General features: G+C 44.3%; 1 protein-coding gene across 2 annotated transcripts; it reads left to right on the top strand.

Moving 5' to 3' along the window:
* The first annotated feature begins 3,432 nt into the window (after window positions 1–3,432).
* Ipk1 (Inositol phosphate kinase 1) lies at window positions 3,433–19,772 on the top strand. Of its 2 annotated transcripts, XM_077632058.1 has the most exons (14): window positions 3,433–3,706; window positions 4,276–4,320; window positions 4,910–5,017; window positions 5,174–5,240; window positions 6,655–6,779; window positions 6,860–6,955; window positions 7,914–7,972; window positions 8,504–8,576; window positions 8,727–8,812; window positions 9,156–9,301; window positions 10,532–10,682; window positions 11,314–11,419; window positions 11,843–11,916; window positions 12,530–19,772. In XM_077632058.1, the coding sequence occupies exons 1-14, from the start codon at window positions 3,584–3,586 to the stop codon at window positions 12,690–12,692; spliced, it is 1,422 nt and encodes a 473-aa protein (XP_077488184.1). In that variant the 5' UTR covers window positions 3,433–3,583; the 3' UTR covers window positions 12,693–19,772. The 2 variants fall into 2 exon arrangements, with proteins under 2 accessions (XP_077488184.1, XP_077488185.1); XM_077632059.1 differs by lacking the exon at window positions 11,843–11,916 and having other exon boundaries at window positions 12,530–12,660.
* The last annotated feature ends 992 nt before the right edge of the window (window positions 19,773–20,764 follow it).

The following is a 20,764-nucleotide window of genomic DNA, read 5'->3' as shown; positions in this document are numbered from 1 at the left end:
ACACTCATGAAGCATACATTTATACAGATTTATATAGACATTAATACAGATGACGCGTGCTTTTGTGTTTCCCGACTGAGGCTGTCTATACGCGGGTGTCCGAAGGCTATCTCAAGTCCGCTTGGTGTTGCTTTGCACCTGCGGGCATGCAACATGTGGTTCATTGCAATCAATTTTGCTGCACTTATTTCACAAGTGGCAGAGCTCCGGCCGAAATATGAAAGCCGAAGCTGTTTTAACCGTATCATTTGCAAAACTCCGGCTCAAAATGCAGGCAACTCGTGTAGCCAATTTGCGGGTTCGCGCGCCATATATCGGAAATTTAAATACATGTCTAATAGACCTATTGGTCTAATAAGTTGATCTATTTGCAGCGTAGGTTCTCTGACATGGGTTTAAATCAATCTAAGAGGGAGCAAAATATACAGTTTGAATCCAGAACAGCACTAACTCTTTGCGGAACGTCACAGTCAAACCTGCTCTGTTTTACACGACACCTATAGAATAGTTAGTCGTAATAGTTTTTTAGATAGCTTCAGATATCAACAGTTTGCACACTGGTACATATTGCTTCACTGTTCATAGGACTATTTGTACATAGCAAATGTAGAGGTTTTATGCCCTTCATGGGTCTGTGTTCCGAAAGGCCGTTAGTGTACGCTTGCTTAAAATGGAGACATCTGTCCTCTGTTATGGTGACGGTCCAGCAAATGCAACGAATTCCCAGTATCTGATTCTAATAGCCCATCATATTTTCTAAATTAATGCTTTTAATTCTTCTCAGACTAATTGCCTATTTGTTGCCGTTAAGCAAATATGCTATTAGTACTGCTATTAAAATTTTCAAAGGGCGGAAACAACCAAACGGTGCTTCTGCATTGTGGTCTTCTGCGTTAAACTGTACATAAACTTGCTCAATCACTATAGACTGCGTTGTCATGAACATCTGAGCCAAATAATACACTTCTACACGCAGCAGAGGACCGATAACCGCACGCACAATCGCGCGCCCTTTCCAGCGACTTTTTCATACTCGCGAACCCGCCGTGGTAGCTCAGTGGTTAGGGAGCTCGTCTACTGAGTCGCAGTACCCGGGATCGAACCCGACTGCGGCGGCCGCGTTTCAATGGAGGCGAAACGCAAAAAAAAAGGCGCCAATGTGCTGTGCGATGTCAGTGCATGTTAGAGATCCCCAGGTGGTCGAAATTATCCGGAGACCTCCACTGCGGCACCTGTTTCTTCTTTCACTCCTTCCTTTACCTCTTCCCTTACGGCGCTGTTCGGGTGTCCACCGATATATGGGGGACAGTTAATGCGTCAATTCGTTTCCTCCAAAACCAGGTTTCATTTTCCTCCTCCGTTTCACGCTCCTGCGTATGTCGCTTAACAAATGTCAAGATTGGTGGTGGTGGTGAAAACATTTATTAGGAACGTACAGGAGGTATGTTTGGATCAGCCCGCAAGGGACCGATCCTTACAAGCACTAGGTGCCAGGTGGAGGTCCCTAGTTTGGGACCCCAGGGGCGGCGGCCGCCGCCCGGGCGTGCCCGACTAAGGCTTATTGGGCCTGTAAGTCGTGGCAGCCGACCAGGGTCGCCTCCCAGTCCTCCAGGGTTGGGTTGGGGATAGGGGAATAGCCGGGTATACGAGGGGCAGGCCCACATCATGGCCAGAAGGTGTCAGAAGACACCGCTCTACAGTGCGGGCAGCTGCCGTTAAAGGAGGGGTCAAAATGTTTTCGTGCTGCCTGGCACAGCAATGTATTGGTGAGAAGGCAAAGAAGGAGCCGCTCATCCGCCTTCTTGAGGCCTTTACAGGGGCGAGGGTGAAGGCGGTGACTGTCTTGATAATAGGTTGTAACATCTTTGAAGGTATAGGCCGGATTAAAGTTGGGTTCCTGATCGGGTGGGGAGGAGAAAACACCTCGGTGGGAGAGCGCGCGGGCGGCTGCGTCTGCTGCCTCGTTTCCTGCCAACCCCTGATGAGCAGAGGCCCATATAAGGTAACGATGCGGGGTGGTCCGTGTCCCGTATGCAATTTTGGTATGTTCGATTGGCTAGGAAGAGAGTGCAGCCTTGTTCGACGTTCCGACAGGCCCCTCGCGAGTCGGTGATTATGTACTTTGAATCTGAATGTGAGGCCGCGAGAGCAATAGCGACCTCTTCTGCTTGTGTTGCACTGCGGGCTCTGAATCTGAGGCCGTTAACTGTGTAGCTGTTGTGAACTACCAGCCGGCGGAGGGTGAGTGGAACTGGCGGAGGTGAGCTGCCGACCTTTCAGCATGCAAAAATTGACGAGAGGAGAGGGAAAGGCGCGAAAATGCTGAAATTCCAATTTAAAGGTTAAGGCGCTCGGCTACTGAACCGGAGATCCCGGGTTCAAACCCGACAGCGGCGGCTGCGTTTTTATGGAGGAAAAACGCTAAGGCGCCCGTGTGCTGTGCGATGTCAGTGCACGTTAAAGATCCCCAGGTGGTCGAAAATATTCCGGAGCCCTTCACTACGGCCCCTCCTTCCTTTCTTCTTTCACTCTCTCCCTTATCCCTTCCCTAACGGCGCGGTTCAGGTGTCCAACGATATATGAGACAGATACTGAGCCATCTCCTTTCTCCAAAAACCAATTATTATTATTATTATAACAATTAAAAAAATTTGTAATAAAAAATTTAAAAACTAGTCAAAATTGCACCTATTCCTAAGAATATGCACCCGATACACGAGAAGGAACGAAGGGGGCATAGAACAAAATTTATTAAAAGTAAACTAATGAAAGACCCTCCTGAGGAATTAGCCTACTGCGATCTGCCTGCGGGCTAGAAGGGGCCGCGGTCATAGCAGTGGTAGATGGGATTCCCAGAAGGTAATTGGATCCATTAATACGCGTAACGCTTTAATAGCTGAAGAAGCTGCGATAGCGCTAGCATGTACAGCTACTAGAGCCACTTGTCCTTCGCCAATTACGTTACATATAAACTGAAATTGAAATACGCGCCACTTTGCCGCGGAAGGATGTTCATGACATTTGTTCCGAAAGTAACAAAATAACCACACCATGTCTTTTAAATACAAAGATAATTACTTTAAAAGACGAACAAAATTTGATAACGAGTATTAGATTTTAGATTACCTTATACGTCAGCTGAACGACCTGAATGCGTAGGTCGGCATTTTGTCGTTCCTGTCGAATAAATGTTATTTGCGACTTTTTTTTTGTTACTTATAGAACTTGTTGAACAATGCCTGTGTTAGGCTCCGAGCACGAATAGAAGCGAAGAGGCTGGTATTTTTAATCTGCACTTATCATCCCTTATTTTTACTTTTTCATTCACGCGGTTGCCACCCACTCCATGATTCACTCTTCTCAGGTAGCAGACGACGCGGCTCCCCAGAACACACGTCGTTTCATTTACACCTCCTACTACGTGTCTGGAAAAGCAGCGTTCCGATATTTTCAACATTTTTGCTGCTGCCAAATCTCACTCTAAAGGTTCTGACTTCAGGGAAATTGAGTACGAAAGTCGTTACACCGACATTTGAGTCGGCCGGCCAGCCGCGCTTCTTTTATTTTTACTGCCGCAGTTGATATGGCGACTCCAACGGGAAGAGAGCGGTCAGGTTGCGATCCCGTCGAGAAATTCCTCATTTCGCCCGAGAACTGCGCCTTCCGCGGCGAAGGGAATGCCAACATCGTCGTCACGCTAAAGAATGTAAGTCGTCTTTCGCACTTTTCAGCTCGGCTGCAATCCTTTACCGCGCGGAGTACTGAAAGCATGGCCGCGGTATTTCATTCTCGCTGTTTAATCTTGCCGTTTCTGGCTAAAGTAGCGATCTTTATAAGCACCGGTTTATGTTGGCCTTTGGTTTTACTAAAGGGATGCTAAATGCACATCATCGCTAACTGCCACACACGCTACACTTATTTTTTTGTACGATCGCAAAGATGCCGGTTCAAATGTTTCTGCGCTGTCTGCGTAGCCTCACGCCTGTTGTTGTTGGTACGGTTGGTACTTGGCGGTTATCATTATTTTTACTTTGTGCACGTGGTTCCCTGTCACTTTTCGGGCATATATACCGATAGGGAGACGAACGTATTGTACCCCGATTGCTTATGCCAAGGAAGGTAGCGCGGCTAAGGTTAATTTCGCCGAAGATGTTTACCAGACACCCGATAAGGAATGTTTACACGTCTGAATTGACCTTCGTCCGTTTGTGTATCCCAAGGTGTAGCTTGCCAGAGGCGCGTTGTTCACTTTTTCCTGTTCGTTCTTCATTGCAGGAGGATAAAGTCCTTCGTCTTCGCAAGAGTGCTGCATTCTCAGAGGTAACTATTAATTATCGGCTGTGGCTAGAGTTCCGTCCAGACGGAACTCCAATTTGCCCTAGAGTTCTGACCAGAGGGAACCTAACCTAACCCAACCTAAACCATCCCAAACCAACCTAACCTAACCCAACCTACCCCAACCCAACCTAACCTAACCCAACCCAAACAAGAACTCCATTTTGCGCTACAGTTCCGTCCAGACAGAACTCCATATTGTGCTAGAGTTCCGTCCAGACGGAACCTTACCTAACCCATCCCAACCCAACCTAACGTAACCCAACCTAACCGAATCCAACCTAACCTAAGCCAACCTAACCCAACCCAACATAACCACCACCACCACTGGACGGAACTGCAGCAGCAGCAAATGTTCTGTCTGGACGGAACGCTAGACACTCCGTTAATTATCTCGCGATAAGAGGACTGAGTAAAGCATGTGGAGTTACGAACAGATGAATGAAAAGGACAGATGAGTTTTGAGTGTGTATTTCCTGAGAAGATGATGTGATCATTGAGGGTTAATTTCTTGCAAATTTTGCATTGCTTGCTTGCAAAGGAATATGTACTAGTGTTGTTTTCTCTCACACAGGACACAATATCGCTGATTGGAGAGAGCTTGCAAAAATGTCATATGGAGGCAGACTTCATCGAACATGTCATGAAGCCCCTTCTTGGAAGCCAGTTTGTTCGTGCCCCGGCAAGTTTTTGTCATCTTGTGTCTGAGAAAGGCATGGATAATGGAAAACATGTGCCTCGATGTTAAACAGTGTGCAGGCATTTTGAGAGCTATGTGAAATGAATTTTTCTTTTCAAGCTTCAGAAGTGTGTTCATGTAAGCACTTTAATCTTTCAGGTCCTTATTCGACTGACGGCAGAAAATGTGAGGCTTATCAACAAGGCTGTGCAGTTGGACAGACCCCGTAAGTGCAATATCTGTATTGTAAATTTTTTTTTTAATTTCAAGTTTATGCAACGGATATTGTGAATGAAGACTAGATGAGCGGAGTGTTGCGGTTGTGTTCGAAAGGTGGGAAAACAGCTTCGGAATGCGGCGGCCTTTCACTTGCTCAAATGGATGGCACTCCTTAATGATGTTGTCAGCAGTGGAGCAGTCTTTGCAAACAGGCAAATGGAAAGCATCGTTTGCAATGCCTTTGAGCACGTGGTCCACTTTGTCTATGTCGCTCATAGCAGCGTCGACTTTGTGGCAAAGAGCCAAGACGTCCTGGATACAGGCCACGTAACTTTCAGTCGAAGACCGGTCTCGAGACGCAAGCTGTTTTTTGGCGGTGAGCTGCCAATCATCAGGCCTACCGAACAGCATCCTTAGCTTCTGTTTGAAGATGTCCCAGCTTGTTAGGTTGTCCTCATGGGTTTCATACCACACTTGTGCCGTGCCATTGAGATAAAATATGACATTGGCAAGCATTAATGTAGGGTCCCACTTGTTATAGGTGCTGATGTGTTCGTAGAGGCTAAGCCAGTCTTCCACATCTATGCCATCAATGCCGCAAAAGGTGCCGGGGTTGCGAAGAGGAGCCATAACCACAAAAGGAGCTCTAGGGGGGCTTCTCGTCTCACTGGGTGGAGCCATGGTGGTAGGCCCAGCGTGACAACACTCTGAAGCTGCGTGGTGTGCTGAGCGTAAAGTCTGCGCCTGCACCAAAGTTGTTACATGGGCTAAGGCCAAGACGACGCAAGAACGCCCCGGGCACAGCGCACGGACCAAGAGCGCAGGGCCCGCACAGAGCACAGGGCACCCAAACCCAGAACACGCGCACCACTGCGACACTTTGTTCACCTGGTCTTCATTCACAATATCCATTACAGTATCTCCTACAGTAAAGGTGAATGCAATAATGATATTACAGGAGTAAATCTGCAAGCAGGTTACCTCTTTGTGTTGCACTGTGGTTGCAATTAACTGCTCTCATTGGGCTGTATGACTATGGACAAAAATTAGCGGGCTGTTATGCATGCGCTCGCACTTCTTGTGGTGCAGATTAGGAAGCATGTATTGCTTACCATCACCCAACAAATCTTTCTGCATTCATCAGGTAGGTCAGCTGTAGAGCTAGGATGCTGCAGCATGCTCCATTTGCACATTTCACCAGGGCACACCATCTCTGGAGTGTGAGTAGATTTATCTATGCTGCAGGCAAGCCTCAGTGGGAAACATAGTACTTTCTTGAATGTCGCTTGCATCCAGAACATGCAATCGTACGTTAGAATCCATACAGCAGCAGTAATGCAAACCTTGACTCTTTGTGAAAACAATTGAAAGCAGTTATGTAAGTTGCAGGCATTTCTGTCCTGAAACAATTTTCTTAATAGTGCACAGGCTAAAGAAAAATGTCAAAGAAGCTCCAACTGTAGGACTGCTGTTCCCCGACTACTGCACCTTGCCAAGTCACCTACGAAAATTTGCTGAAGGTCCAGTGCTGTCAATTGAAATTAAGGTATGCTGAAAGTGCGCAATAACTTGACAACATGTAAGCTGCTACAGTTTTCTTATATCATTTGTGTTCTCCTCGTTCAGCCGAAGCAAGGCTTCCTGCCCAGCCCCCATGATCTTCCCTTGAAGCACCAGGTGCGGGCATCAGTCTGCCGATTTCACCTTGCCCAGACATTAAAGGTATGAAATTTATTGTAGGTGAGGTGGGGACGCTCCTAGCCTATCTTGTGCTGCCATATCTATTTTTGCTCACAGTATCCCCAAAAGGACCTCTGGGGATATTACATAGCAGGAGCACCAACACAGGCGCAATTGCATTATCCATTTTTTCAATTTTCATTCTTATTCAATTTTGTTTCAATTTTTTAATTATCCAGTTTTGGTTCTTAGTAGAGTTAAATTGTGTGACTTTTTATGGCTCCATTGCCATTTGTTTGGTAGCAGATTGCATATTTTATTTATGAGATATTTTGAGTTGGAAAAAAAGAAAATTATTTTGTGCCACGCGGTTCAAGCTCATGAAGATGATGACATTGGGAGAATTATAGACTTTGTGATCACTGATTGGAGGTGGATGATCGTGTGTGGCCTAGACGTGGAGATCTGCAAAAAAAACACTCGGTATCGTTGCTCTTTTCTTGTGAAAACTGTCAATAGCAGCAATACCCATATTCCGCTTTTTAGTCTTTTCTAGCTCTGTAAGAGCTCTGTCCACAGTGAAAGAGGACTTTTTATCATTAGAATGCAGTAATCATCTGATACAGGCCAGTGTCAGGTTGTCGTCAATGCCCCTTTAACATGTGAAATGCTCAAGTTCAGAATAAGAAACTAAAAAAATGTTACGAAGCAAAAATGTGTAGAGGCATAGAAAAAGTTTTGCAAAAGAAATTCAGTCATAAATGACAACAAAAACTAAACTATAACAAAAGGTGAAAAACAGGAAACACACTATAGGACGAACATAATACAGGTTGCATAAGGATATTAAGAAACATGTAGATATACTGTGAAATGTATAAAGTTATTAAAGCAGTCGCACAACTGCTTCCTTAAAATGGGGGCATGTCATTTGTTTATTTTGATAATTTTCCATTGTTCCAAGTTTTCTAACTGTTTACAAAATTTATTGTTTTTTAAGGTCACCAAGGGGCGGATATCGTCTTTAAGTATGTACTGCCCCCTGGACCTGTTCAGTGGGTAAGTTTCTTATCTGACAAGCAATAACTTACCGGTTGATCAAATGTTAAAACGAAGTGAAGCATTATTCATGTTACCTTTACTTGACTCAAAAAAGATAGGCAGTGCTCTCATAAGAAATACTGAGGATGAGCTAATCGTTCTTGCGTCTTGTATTTTGCATTGCAAACTATTGCTGGCTGCATGTGTGTTTGTTGAGGCCCTTAATTCAAATGTTCCGATTAGTTTGTACCCTCGAGTGCAGTTTATTTAATCAGTGTGGTCAGAAAATTTTGTATTGCTAATTCACTTTGCGATAAAATAAATTAAAAGCACTGCTTTCCAAAAACAAATAAAGTTCATTGCACCAGGTATTTTCTGGGTCTCAGTATGCGCAAATGAGGCAGTGTTCTAACCTTCAGGCATGGAAATATGAAAAATACTTTGTGATAAACTGGCTTCATCTACAACGTTTTTCAACAGAAATTTTGGAACTAACAGAACTCAGCTTTAGCATTAAGGGTTGAAATTCTAATGTTTCTTCCTTGCCAGGTGTCCAAGACGAATGAGAAATGCCCTCAAGGAGCTCCTCTACCATCCTCAGAATAACCTTAGGATTTTCAAGGTAAATTATTCTGAATACTTCTACCTTGCACTCACGGATTGATTTGGTAGCCATGACTCTGCGCTACGAGTGTCTCCAAAGTGACGATGTCTGTTGCCAAAATCTCACAATAATGTTGTTCATTGTTCTTCATTATGCTCTTTCTTACAGAATAAAGAACTTGTGTTCAGTGAAGAATCAAGAAGCAGCCTAGATGTTGCCTTGAAAGACATCTTTCACGAATCATGTCTAGTCAGGTAAGGACTACTGAGCGAAAGAGGAACATTCCACAGAGCCTTGCTCGGCCTATTTGCTTAAACTTTTGTGTCAGTACAAGTAACGCTAAATCCGTGTAGAGCCTTATTTTTTGAACCTCTTCGCTGTTCATCTTGCGTAATGCAGTAAAAGCTTTATAAAACATATATCTTTGGCTTAATAATTTGAGTTCCTAGTTTGAGTTACCCTGACAATCAAGATACTCTGAGATCTTCAGCAATGCTTTCACGTTTTTCAGGGAGCTCAGTTGGCAGACACCTTTTTGCCATTTACCATTTCCTACAATATTTCTTGCACTGATATATCCTTTCTTATTTTCTACAGTACGGAAGACAACCTGTGCCATCTGGTCACAAAAGTCCTTCGGCATCCTTACCCAAGCACTATCACGACTGATGCCGTCACCAGCGTGAATGATGTTAACGTGCCGCAATCTTGCCCATCTTCCCATCCATGCACCTGTACCACCAGTGAGCGGGTCTTCTTCGATTTTTGTCTGCAGGATGCTTTTCCTTAAGCATCACCAATGTTTTGTATTTGTTAAAATTATTAAAAGCAGACATTGATGAAATTGTTGATTTGGACAGGCAGACAGGACAGACTGCATGCATTCTGAAATGGTCGCTTGCAATCTGGCCTATTTAGAAGCCAACAGCAGACTTTGACGTTTGCTTTTGAAGTGCGCCTCATGCTAGTTTTAACTACATCATGTTTAAATCTCTGTAGTTAGTTACTAGCCGCTGCAGTGGCTTAGTGGTTATGGCGCTCGGCTACTGACCCGAAAGACGCGGGTTCAATCTCGGCCGCGGCGGTCGAATTTCGATGGGGGCGAAATTCTAGAGGTCTGTGTACTGTGCGATGTCAGTGCACGTTAAGAACTTCAGGTGGTCAAAATTTCCAGAGCCTTTCACTACGGCGTCCCTCATAGCTTGAGTCGCTTTGGGGCGTTAAACGCCCATAAACCAAAACTATAGTTGCTGTGCTAGTGTACCCATTTGATGAGAAACATTGCAATGGAAAGTGGCCTATATCATTTGATTACCACATTGTTTTGACAAAGAATGCCTTCACTGAAAACAAGCTTTTTTATAAACTAGAAAAGCTCGAAAGATGAAATACAGATGTTGACACCACGAGTTTTTTTTACAAGCAAACTGCAATGATGTCAAGTACATTTTTGTTTGTGGATCTCTAAGCCTAGATCAAGCCACTACTCGTTTCCGGTCGGTGATCACAGAATCAGTAAATCTCATTGTGTTATCATGAACGTCACGAGTTTGAAATGAGTAGCGGGAAAATATATTTCTGTGTTTATCTCCAGGTTTCTTATTTAAAGTAATAAATACTAACATCCTATGCTACCAAACAAATGGCATCGAAGCCACAAAAAGCCAAGCAATGAAATTTCACTTAAAAGGGGGAGAAATGTGTATGGGCAGCATGGAGAAGTGCAAAGAAGTAGAGAACAACAATACGTCATCTTTATTACTATATTCTGAGCTACTTAGGCTTGCTTGGTTGGACTACAGTAATAAAATCCTATCTTTGTTGCCGAACATAAAAAGACGGAGTCGTTCTCGCAGGCTTTATAAACAAAGGTTAGCGCTCACAAAGGAAACATTTTTTCTGGATACCAAGCTGTGTATGCACCGAGCTACTGATCTGTGTGAAAAGTGATGATTCCGGTTGCTTTTCTCTAGGAATGAAAGCAGATCACCGACTTCCTCGTGGGAGTGTCTTGGATCGTGTGCTGAGGACTCAGCGCCTGGGGAGCATCGATGTCGCTGCAGCTTACCCGTTGTACCTCAGTCTCAAGGATAGCCTCCAATGTGCAGGGGAAAAGGTGCCCCTGTGAGTGGTTCTTTGCCTGGCTTGTGCTTGTTTAATTATTTTTTTTTTAATTGCAAGCAGGGTACTCACACAGTGTCACCGTCTATGTTAGAGTTGTTGGTCCATGCTTTGAAGCTGAAGTGTCAAGAGGCAGCACCATTTATGCTTTTAGAAGTACAGGCATAATAATACCGAAATGAAATGGTGCTGTCAGCGTAAAAGTAAGACAGTTTTTATGTGGCGCCATCGAACAAGCCTATTATGGAGTAGAAATGTGCCGAGTTACATGTTTTAGTCAAATAGGGTAGTTAGCTGCAAAAGCTCTAATTGGGGTATTTATCTCATGAAAGATGTCTTTACCACTGCTTTTGTCAAGGTCATAGCTTTGATGCATGAGGGTGTCGTTGGATAACTATTCACACAATTATTAACTTGAACCAGGCCAGTGTCACTTTTATGTGCTATCTATATGTTGCACTGTATATCTGTGTTCTTATGACAAGAGAGTGGCAAAGGTCTGATGGTGCTGTTCTTTGTGTCCCACGGCTCATTGAAAGCAGCAGTCAACCATTTGTTTTTGTCTCAGTACTGTCACAGGCAGCAAGTCTTGTTTCACACTTTTCCCCACTTTCTTTCTGCATATTTTGCTCAGGGCCGAGTACCTGAAGGATGGCCACCCTGCTCCTTGTCTACCCAAAGCTGTCGGCTGTCGTGACCGTCAGAACTACGAGACAGACCACGTGTTTGCCTGCCGCAAGGTACTTGTCACTGTGTTAGCACTTCATGTTGACAAAACTGCAGAATGGTTGCAATTTTGTGCTAAACAATAACCTTGTCAGCATAACCATTTTGCATGCCAGACGCACAGTAACTTCCACATTCTTTTAAGCCGACTAATGCTGGAAAGTAGTGCATTCCACTGGAATTATAGGAGATAGCTGAAGTTGCTCACAGTGAGGAAAATTTGCCCAAGGATTGCGAATCATAAAGTGAGCATACAGCCACTTATGTTTTGTGGCTGCTACTCTCTCTTCTTCTTTTTTCTGCATGTTTATATTTTAATTGCAGCTTAATGTACCGCAAAAGTTTTGCAATGCTTCCGCTTTTATTGTGTGCTTTTTGCATTTACCATATTTGTATGCTCGTGAAGGTAACCGAGTTCTTCATCTTTGCTTCTTCAGATCTGGGAATTCTTGGTGGCACTAACAGCTCGTGACTGCTCTATCATGCTGTCTCTGCAGAGGCTGTCATCTGCGTAAGCTATTTGGTTTTATTTTAATTAGCCACACAAAGCTCGCTCTCGCACACACACACACGCTGATGAGTTCTGGTACTAATGTTAATTACTTAGTTGCAATTAGATGCTTGTTGTTGTAGTCCTCAGTGCATTCTCTGTACTTCAGTTTCTTTTTGACCACACCGCAAGGTAGAAATGTGTGAACCTTTGTATACAGTTAACGCAGGGTTAACGCATGTGTAGCGTAGAAACACATTTTCAGTATAGAAGCACCTGAATCAAAGCTTTTTGTACCAGCTATGTAGTACATAGTAATCTTGTACCTTCAGTACTTCATCATGCCTCCAAGACCTAATGCACGGTCATATGCTGCAGCTCTGTGTAGTTGCTGCGACAAACCACTGTGAAAGTAGACAACCGACAGATGCTTTTTTCTTTTTCTCATATCCATGCATCATTGATCTTGTTGAGTATTAAACTAGAACCAGCATTTTCGTGCAAATTGAATAACTGCGTCCTCTGCCTTAATGGGTCATATTCGAGAAGTCGGGAAACCGTGTTGTTCTACACTGCTGTTGCCAGTGCTATCACACGCTCTACATTTTTTTTCCTCGTCTTATCTGTCGTGCAGGGCTAAAGTGCAGTCTTGGGAGCAGGACTCTGTTGTGGAGGACAGCTGTGGACAAGCCTACCTCTTCTCTGTAGCCGTTGTAGACCTGGACCCCAAGTCGGTTGACAAACTTGAGAAGGTCTACTTTGACGACTGCAGCATGATCCAAACAGCCTGTGCATGACAGTGTGGGAGTTTAGCGCAACCATACGTGCCAAGTGGTGTCTCTTGCTGGTACTGATGTTCTCTTATTTAGCCGTCACTGATTTTCAGCCAGGGAATGGTCAAGACTTGACGATGCTTGACAATCAAGTGCACGTAATTTTTTTAAGGAAGATTGTAAAATTATTGTGATCAGTGAGGCATTAGACCCTCACGCTGGCGTGTTCTGACAATTTCTTTTAGCTTTTTGATGGTTTAAATTTTATAGCTTCTATTCGAACCTGTTGAGAAAAATTATCTAGCAGAAATACATGGTTGCTAGGTAGGTATGGGAAGGATGGAATACATGGTGGCTGCACTAATATTAGAGGCATGGGAAGGGTGGAAGTGTGCTTTATTTTGTGATTATGTACGGGAAGAGTTTCTGGTTTTGTGTTGTTCTACCTTTATATGGAGTTGGAATGCTTTGGGCTGCAAAATAGAGTGCCACTCATGGCCCCTGTGCACACCCACGTGAATTGCCTTGTCCAACATATTTATTATTTTTAACATTTCCAAATGCATGCTGCATTGGCAGCATAAAACAGGGCTGTGTGCCACCATTTTATATCACTTTTAGAAAAAAAAAAAAGAAATTGTATGCATTTCTGCATATACCATTTAACTCCTGCTTAAGAGTCCATGCACACCCTGATTTAAAATGCATTTTCATATCCTCATGCACCAGTATTACAAAGGTATTCCAAGTGTATTTTGTCGCTTTCTGTGAAGGGGAACACTGTCCCTGTCATTACAGCACTTTTATGCTACTTCCCTGGAATAGAGGCATTATGATGACAAGAAGTGGGACTGGGGACCACTGCCACAAATGAGAAGTGTCATGCAGTGCTCAGAAAATATAATTTTGTCTATCAAGAGGAACAGTCGTACAATATTGCATTTATATCTAAAATTTACTTAAAGGGGCCATGACAGCCTATTTTCATGCATACCCTGCTTATCGCATTTAATTCTCAACTTGTTAAATTAAAATTCCCCCAAGTTTCAGTTGATTCTGTGCGGTTAATATTTTTAAAACGAATTTTTTCCGTTTCTTCTGCGAACTGCTTGCTGGTCTGGCAACCTCTGATCGCTGACGTCAGAGGGGCATATCCGCCCCGCTTCGTCTGCTGCGCGTTGTTGAGGTGCTTGCATGCACTCCGTAGACGGCGGTCACTCGAAAAGTTTTCTTTTCTTTTAGCTTATTGAAATAAAATGCATTTTCAGTGTCAGTGTTTTCGTTTTGGAAGCCGTCAGCTTAGTACGCGACCTGAGTGATCCTTAAGAAAGTGGAATTGCTCGTGGTACCCCTTTTCTGATTGTTAAGGAAACAGAAATCGATGAACCCCTGCTTTATTATTTACGCCCATAAACATGTTATTTTTATGTTATGAGTGTGGTGTCTTTCGAGCAGTCAAGTGCTTCCGTATCAGAAAAGCGGCACGTGCCGTTCGCCGATGTGCGCCGTGAAAGCAGCGGCGTTTTGTAGCTGGCTACCAATTTCTTGTCCGCTATTCATCGGCTCGATAATTAAACTCAAATTATCACAAGGTGGCACTAGAGTAACCTTGAGATACGAAAGGAACAGAGAAAAGTGCCGAGTGCGACGACTTCCCCGCTGCATGTGTGCATTTGTAAGTCGAACATACATTCCCTTCGGCTTGTAGAACCCAGCCTTTTGCAGGAACCAAGCCGGTTGCAAAACCCTACGCGACTCGAATGCTTTCACTGCCCACACCGATGAATAGTCGCCGCCGTCTAAATGAGTGCTTAAAAATAATAGTACATCATTTAGCGTTTACTGTGCGTGCGCATTGTGGCCTAGGAATGCGACGATCACGACAACTGCAGCCCCGCGCTGGGGTTGTTTACATAGCTGTATGCAAACAGTACTGCTCGTTTGCTTGGCATAAAACGCAAGGTGGGCTCTCCTTATCTTAAATATTACGTAGTATTGCTCACAAATTGTCGTTTTACTCATTTACACACTATGATAACACTGCAATAAGTGCTGCTGATGCTATATCGCCTGCTTGGGAAACGCTGCGCGTAGAACCGGAGCTTCCCGCTAATTGTATCTGCTTCCTCTTATGTCATCAGTATTTGATTTTAAAGTGCTCTAGCTAAAAATACGTTCGGACATTACTTGAATTAATGAAAACAAGAGATTTGCTGTCCACAGTCGACGCCGTCGGCTGCTGCCGGCTGCCTTCAGCGCATGCTGTGCATGCCGGGTCACATATCGGCACTTCTCCCTTATTGTAATCGCGCCCTGCGATGTAGGCAGTCGTCTCTTTGAGGGCACTGTGGCCAAAACTACGCTCGACAGCTATTTTCAGGCGCTAAAACTTGCGAATTCGCAGTTTTTCGGGCCGTCTATTCACCGGTAGTGAAGCTTTCGCTCGGCCGCACAAGCCTAGGCAACGGCGACGAGTGGCACCGTCATGCGGCGTTTTCTGCCCGTGTCGCTCAATTTCCTCGTCGATAGGTTCTATGCGCAGGCACTGAATAAAAGCACATCTTCGCTGGTGCACGCCCATCGCATATGCCACTATGGCTAGCATCAGGTACAATAAGTTTCAAAATTCTTAAGTTTATAGAATGTCATACCAGCTATTCCCCCACCACACTCTGCCAGTTCCCACTAAGTTCACTCTTTACACTACTGCGATACGGGGTCGTTGGTCGTGCTGGCGTCCTCGTCAGTCTAGCTTGACAGACCAGTGCGTCAGCGATGGCATTTGCATACCGACCGCCGATTGCCGTCCCATCGGTCTAGTGTAACCGGACCCTATACCTATGCCGAAGAATAAGTACGTTACTATTATTAACGCTTTTGCGGTGCCAGTCACTTATATATGAGGGATGACTGCTAGTTCGATCGCCCGCGGAAGTACAGGGGACAAGAGACCTCGCTGCGCACATTGCAGCAATGAGAGCAGACCCTAGTGACGTCACGATAGCATTCAATATGGTGGTTGCTGCCGGTGGGAGGAGTTTCCCGTTTGCAATTTCGATCGCAGTATTTAGAATATAGTGCGCGTCCAGGGCAGCCAAATTTCGGAAACTGAATCATAAGCTCTCGTATTAGTTAGTGAAGCACAAAACTGCAATATGGAGAATGACCATGTCATGGCCCCTTTAAGTCAGATATTGTCAGTATGTTTACCGAGCCGCACATGCTTCAACACGTTGAATCGAGGTTTAGTACTAGTGCTTTTGCTTTGCTGTCATGTTTTATTGGTCATTTCTACAAAGTTTATGTGCAAACTAGTGATATGCCAGGGCTGTTATTATGTGGTTCTTTAACCCTATTCCTGGTGTTGTGAAAAAAGAACATGATCTCTCGGCGGCGTTTTACTGCCTAAATTGGATGGCATGTGGAGGCTGGAGGTACCCAACTTCCATTGTGCTGTCATTTCAAATCAGTCATTTTGTGATAACCTCTGCTTTGACCTCTGCTTTGGGCTCAAAAGAGATAAACATTAACGGGTTTGCACACAGTGCAGATAATGTCAGCCATTGTACCTGGGAGCCCAAGCATTTGACTGTGCACTTCGAGGCTCTCTGCAGCCATTTTCATTGTGATTGTGCTTTTTTTTGCGGTTTGCCAGTTGGTTCTGCATGCCTCTTAAGGTTCCCTTACTGTTATATTCTAAATCAATCAAATCCCTTCTGTACAATCTAATTAATATGTTTCCTGTTAATTCGTAAATCCAGTTAATTTAGACTACTGGCTTGATCCCTGTGGATGCCCGTGTACGTTTGTGGCTTCGGATGCTGCTAGACTCGCACCGGTTTTAATTCGAACGCATTCCTGAATGGAGGCAATGTCGATGTATGAATGGCTGTAGCAACCAATTGCCCAAATATAGCTCCTCAAGTCTGAATCGTATGATAGCACGTGCTACAGCAGACGTTAACGTCGAGTTTTCTTAGCTTCGCCACCAGCCAGTGGCGATGGCACTGACGCACATTTACGTCGCGTGTATCTGCAAAATTCTCCGGTTCTTTCAGTACGCCAAACTGTGCGTTTTGGTCATATACTGTTTGCAGTTTTTGCTGTGGAGCCTTCCGATATGTAACAACACCACTTGTGCGAAGGCTCCATTGCTACCTCTTCACACCACGATAGAAGCCACAAAAGCCTGCGAAAAATTGTCCATGATGCGCAGTGTTGTTCCAGAAACAGATGACTATTGCCAGGTGTTTTACTTTATGAATTTACTGTGAACCGAACATTTTTTAGCGTGCTACCACTAGAGCCCTCACTCGTTGATTTGGCCGTTGTCGGTTTGTCCTGTCCATCCAAGCTGAACAGCTGTCCACCGTGGCAGGTGGCAGTTCACTTAATGATGGTTGCGAGAGGTTGCCCGGGAAGAGCAGCCTGGGTGCCACAAGCCCCACTGGTGGCAGCACCTGTCATCTCTGGGCAGTGGTGCATCGCTTAACTGCTGCACCACTGTGCCAGGAGCGGTATGATGGCTCCCTGCAATCTACTAATGTTAAGTAGAGAATGACCAATTCTGCATATATGGGCATTAACCCACTAAAGTTATCCCGTCATACCCTTGAGGCGAAGCTTAAGATCGCTTTTCGCCGATCTTTGTCTGAAGCCTGCTTGACCTTGAAAACTGAGCCTCGAACTAAAACCGCAGTGAAAACTGAAATGCTGGCGCACCTTATTCGCATTTGGCCTAACCATGCTAAATCACCTACCACTTTTTAGGATAACTTAACTAATTCAACTAATTCAAAAATTTTTTTCGCTCCCTTGAGGTCTAATTAGCAAGGCTTTACTTAGTATCGAGTAAGTGATATGTGGAATGAAAGTCAGTTATGAAGTCAGTTATTCTACTACGGCAAATTTTAACTCTACAATTACGGGTGGTTGGCCAGCTTTAAACACAGTGCATTATCTGACAATGATCAGGAGCCTCTGGAAGGTGATGTTATGCATGGTCTCATGTGACCATGTGCTCAGTAAAGCGTCATACTACTTGGTAGCGCATGAAAAGCCACATGTACCTTGTGCAGGAGAATGACACCTCAACTTTCATAAAGTTTGCTCAGGAAAGTTTGTGCGTTCATCTTGTGCTGTTCACGGTTTCTGAGGTGGAGACTCCTCACATGCCATAGCACTACTTGTGAGGAGGCTCCATTGCTACCTTGTCTCACCGTGAAAGAAGCCACGAAAGCCTTTACCATTATGAAGCAGTTCTGATTCGACACTCCAATGTGTGTGTAGTAGGTCATTTAATAGAGCTGCGAAAAATTGTCCGTGACACGCGAAGTGTCAGTTTTAGGAGTGTCGGGAGGGATTTGTCAGTTGCATTAGGTGTGGTTGTCTAGACACCTGCGCGGAACGGTATACTAGGCTCTGTTCTCCTGGCACTCGGGACCAAACCTGATTGTTAACAATAACAAAAGCAAAACAAGGGTTATTTTGGCACTTAATTTTTTTCTGTGCCCTGCCTGCTTGCATAATAGGCGCTTGCCTAAGGAAACAAGCAGAAAGATTCCGCAAAGCTGGTGTTGGACCTTTTTAACAAAGCTGTTATAGTGCTTCTCGGAGCTTCCACACCCTATTACAGCTGTGAGCGGCTTGGACTGTGAGATTTCAGTTGTGGCAGTATCCGCATCATGTGCAACTGTGGGATGAAGCACGCACGAGATGATTAGCACTTTCTTTTAATCGTGGAGCACATGCTGGCAGGATCCCTCCCATTCAACATTACCATGACTACCATCTCACAGTACCCCAATGAAAATTCAAATAGCAGAACTAATAGCCTATTTGCTCATTGAGAACTAAAAGGCAATTAGTCTTATGAGAAATGCATCAAATGGAAAGTCTGATAAGCTATTAGGCCTTCCAATGCTGCAAAGTGGCATTTGCAGGGCCATCTCCGCGATTGAGGACTCCATTTGAAGCATGCGTACATTAATGTCCTTTCGGAACACAGCGACATCACAAGGACATGCAGAACTATAACCTCCGTGCTTACTGTATATAAATAGGCAGCCTTCACTTGGCTTTTATTGCCACTGTGAACAGCTCATCGATATGCACTGGTGGTGAATTTATCAGCGAAGCTATATTCGTTGTGTGTTGTAAAACAGGTTTGTCTGCAGCATTGTTAATTGAAGACCGCAGTAACTGCCGACACCAAAGAAGTTAGCACTGTCCCAGTTTTAAATTGTCCTTACTGCTACTCCCTCTTGGACAAATTCAACCAACATTAGACTAATATAAGAGGTGTGCAGCAAAAGCAGAAAAGCGTTGGAATTTTCGCTGGGTAGCGACGTACACGCATGGGAGAGGAGGTTGTGCGTGGCCCATCTCTATGTGCTGTTCTAGGCAGCGCCGATGGTTTATGTGGAGAGAGTGATGAGACAGGTGCACTATCTGGAAGGAAGGGGCAACAACTGTAGAAGCCAGCAGCAATTGGTTTCAAAGAAGGGTTCGGATCATGCGATGCAAAAGAGGAGACATCAATAACGTGAAATAAACTGGCAGCGTAGTGTTCCCTCTCTGTGATGTGATGGGAAAGCGAATGATAACAAACCCCAATGCTGCAGTATCCGATACCTCCAACCCTCTAGCTGTCGCTGAATTTTGCTTCAGTGTCCTAACTGTGGTGCCATTTTTTCTGTCACCTTGACTATAATTTGCTTTGCATAGAGGTTTCAACCCCTGCTTTTGTTAGGGCACATCTTTTAGCACATTTCTGGCATACTTTTTCAGGAAAAAGGGGGACCAAAACAGGCATGCAAAAACCAATGCTGTTGATTGCAGGCTGAATTTTTTTTTAAAAGTGCTTTCTGTTGCATGAATTGTAAGAGAATGCAGATATGACACACATCTGTGAGAAGTTCAGCTTGGTGTTTTCGGACTTTATGTAAATGCTGCAGTCATATGTCGGCCCTAGTCGCCCAGTGTGCTGACGCTAGTGTATTTCCGCACTACACATTCTGTGATTGTCATTGACATGTGATTGTGATCCCAGAGAAGATACTTAATGTAACACTGTTGTGGTAAAATAAAGTACAACCTAGTTCAGTCTTGGGTTTTTGTACTACTGGCAAGTTGAAAATCAACATTACTTAATGGCAGATGTACGATACAGTGAAAAAAGCTACTCAGCATTCTCTCAGGTACTTTTGGTTTGTCAAAAATCAGCACAAATGTTCCTCGATGACGGCTGCACCACGATTCATTTCAGTGTAAAAGAGTGCTGATGTGATCCTGCCTGTGCTTCAAAAAAGTAGTATCCTTTATACCAGTGAATTTACCAATCTACTAGGCCATTTCCACTGTTGGCATTCATGGTTTGGTTTATGGGGGTTTAACGTCCCAAAGCAACTCGGGCTATCAGAGACGCCGGAGTGAAGGGCTCTGGAAATTTCGACCACCTGAGGTTCTTTAACGTGCACAGAAATTGCCTCTAGAATTTCGCCTCCATCAAAATTCGACTGTCGCGGTCGGGATGGAACCAGTGTCTTTCGGGTCAGCAGCTGAGCACCATAACCACTGAGCCATGACGGCGGCTTACTGTTGGCATTTAACTGCATGCAAAACACATGCGCTCTGGCGTGCACAGACATCAATACAATCTCAAACGCATTGGGAAATGTAACAGTTTTAATTAATTTCAACAACCATATCCAGGAATGTAAAATACTCACTTTTATTCTTTTTATTACATGATACAGTATCACAAACGTTAAAAATTTGCACATATTGTAAAAACGTGTTATGTGAATCTCTAGGAATGTGTTGTGTGACAAAAGCTTTGCTCGATATAAAAGCTGCCAAGACATGGTCGCATGGCAGCAAATGCGGGGCACATAATAGTACCATTTGGGCAACGTTATTGCTCAGGGTGCAGAACTCTCCTTTTTGCCAGCGCATTCTCCATGTGTAGTCACTCTGTGCCACCTGAGAAATTGCATTAGTTTCTAAGGATCTCAAGTTTCACCACCACATCAGGAAGCTTAGCAAATAAAAATGCAGCAGACCAACGGTGCAGCCATAAAAGTATTGATCACAAT

Source organism: Amblyomma americanum, chromosome 7, assembly GCF_052857255.1.
Source record: "Amblyomma americanum isolate KBUSLIRL-KWMA chromosome 7, ASM5285725v1, whole genome shotgun sequence".
Lineage (NCBI taxonomy): Eukaryota > Metazoa > Arthropoda > Arachnida > Ixodida > Ixodidae > Amblyomma > Amblyomma americanum.
This window is presented reverse-complemented; position numbering and strand designations above follow the sequence as displayed.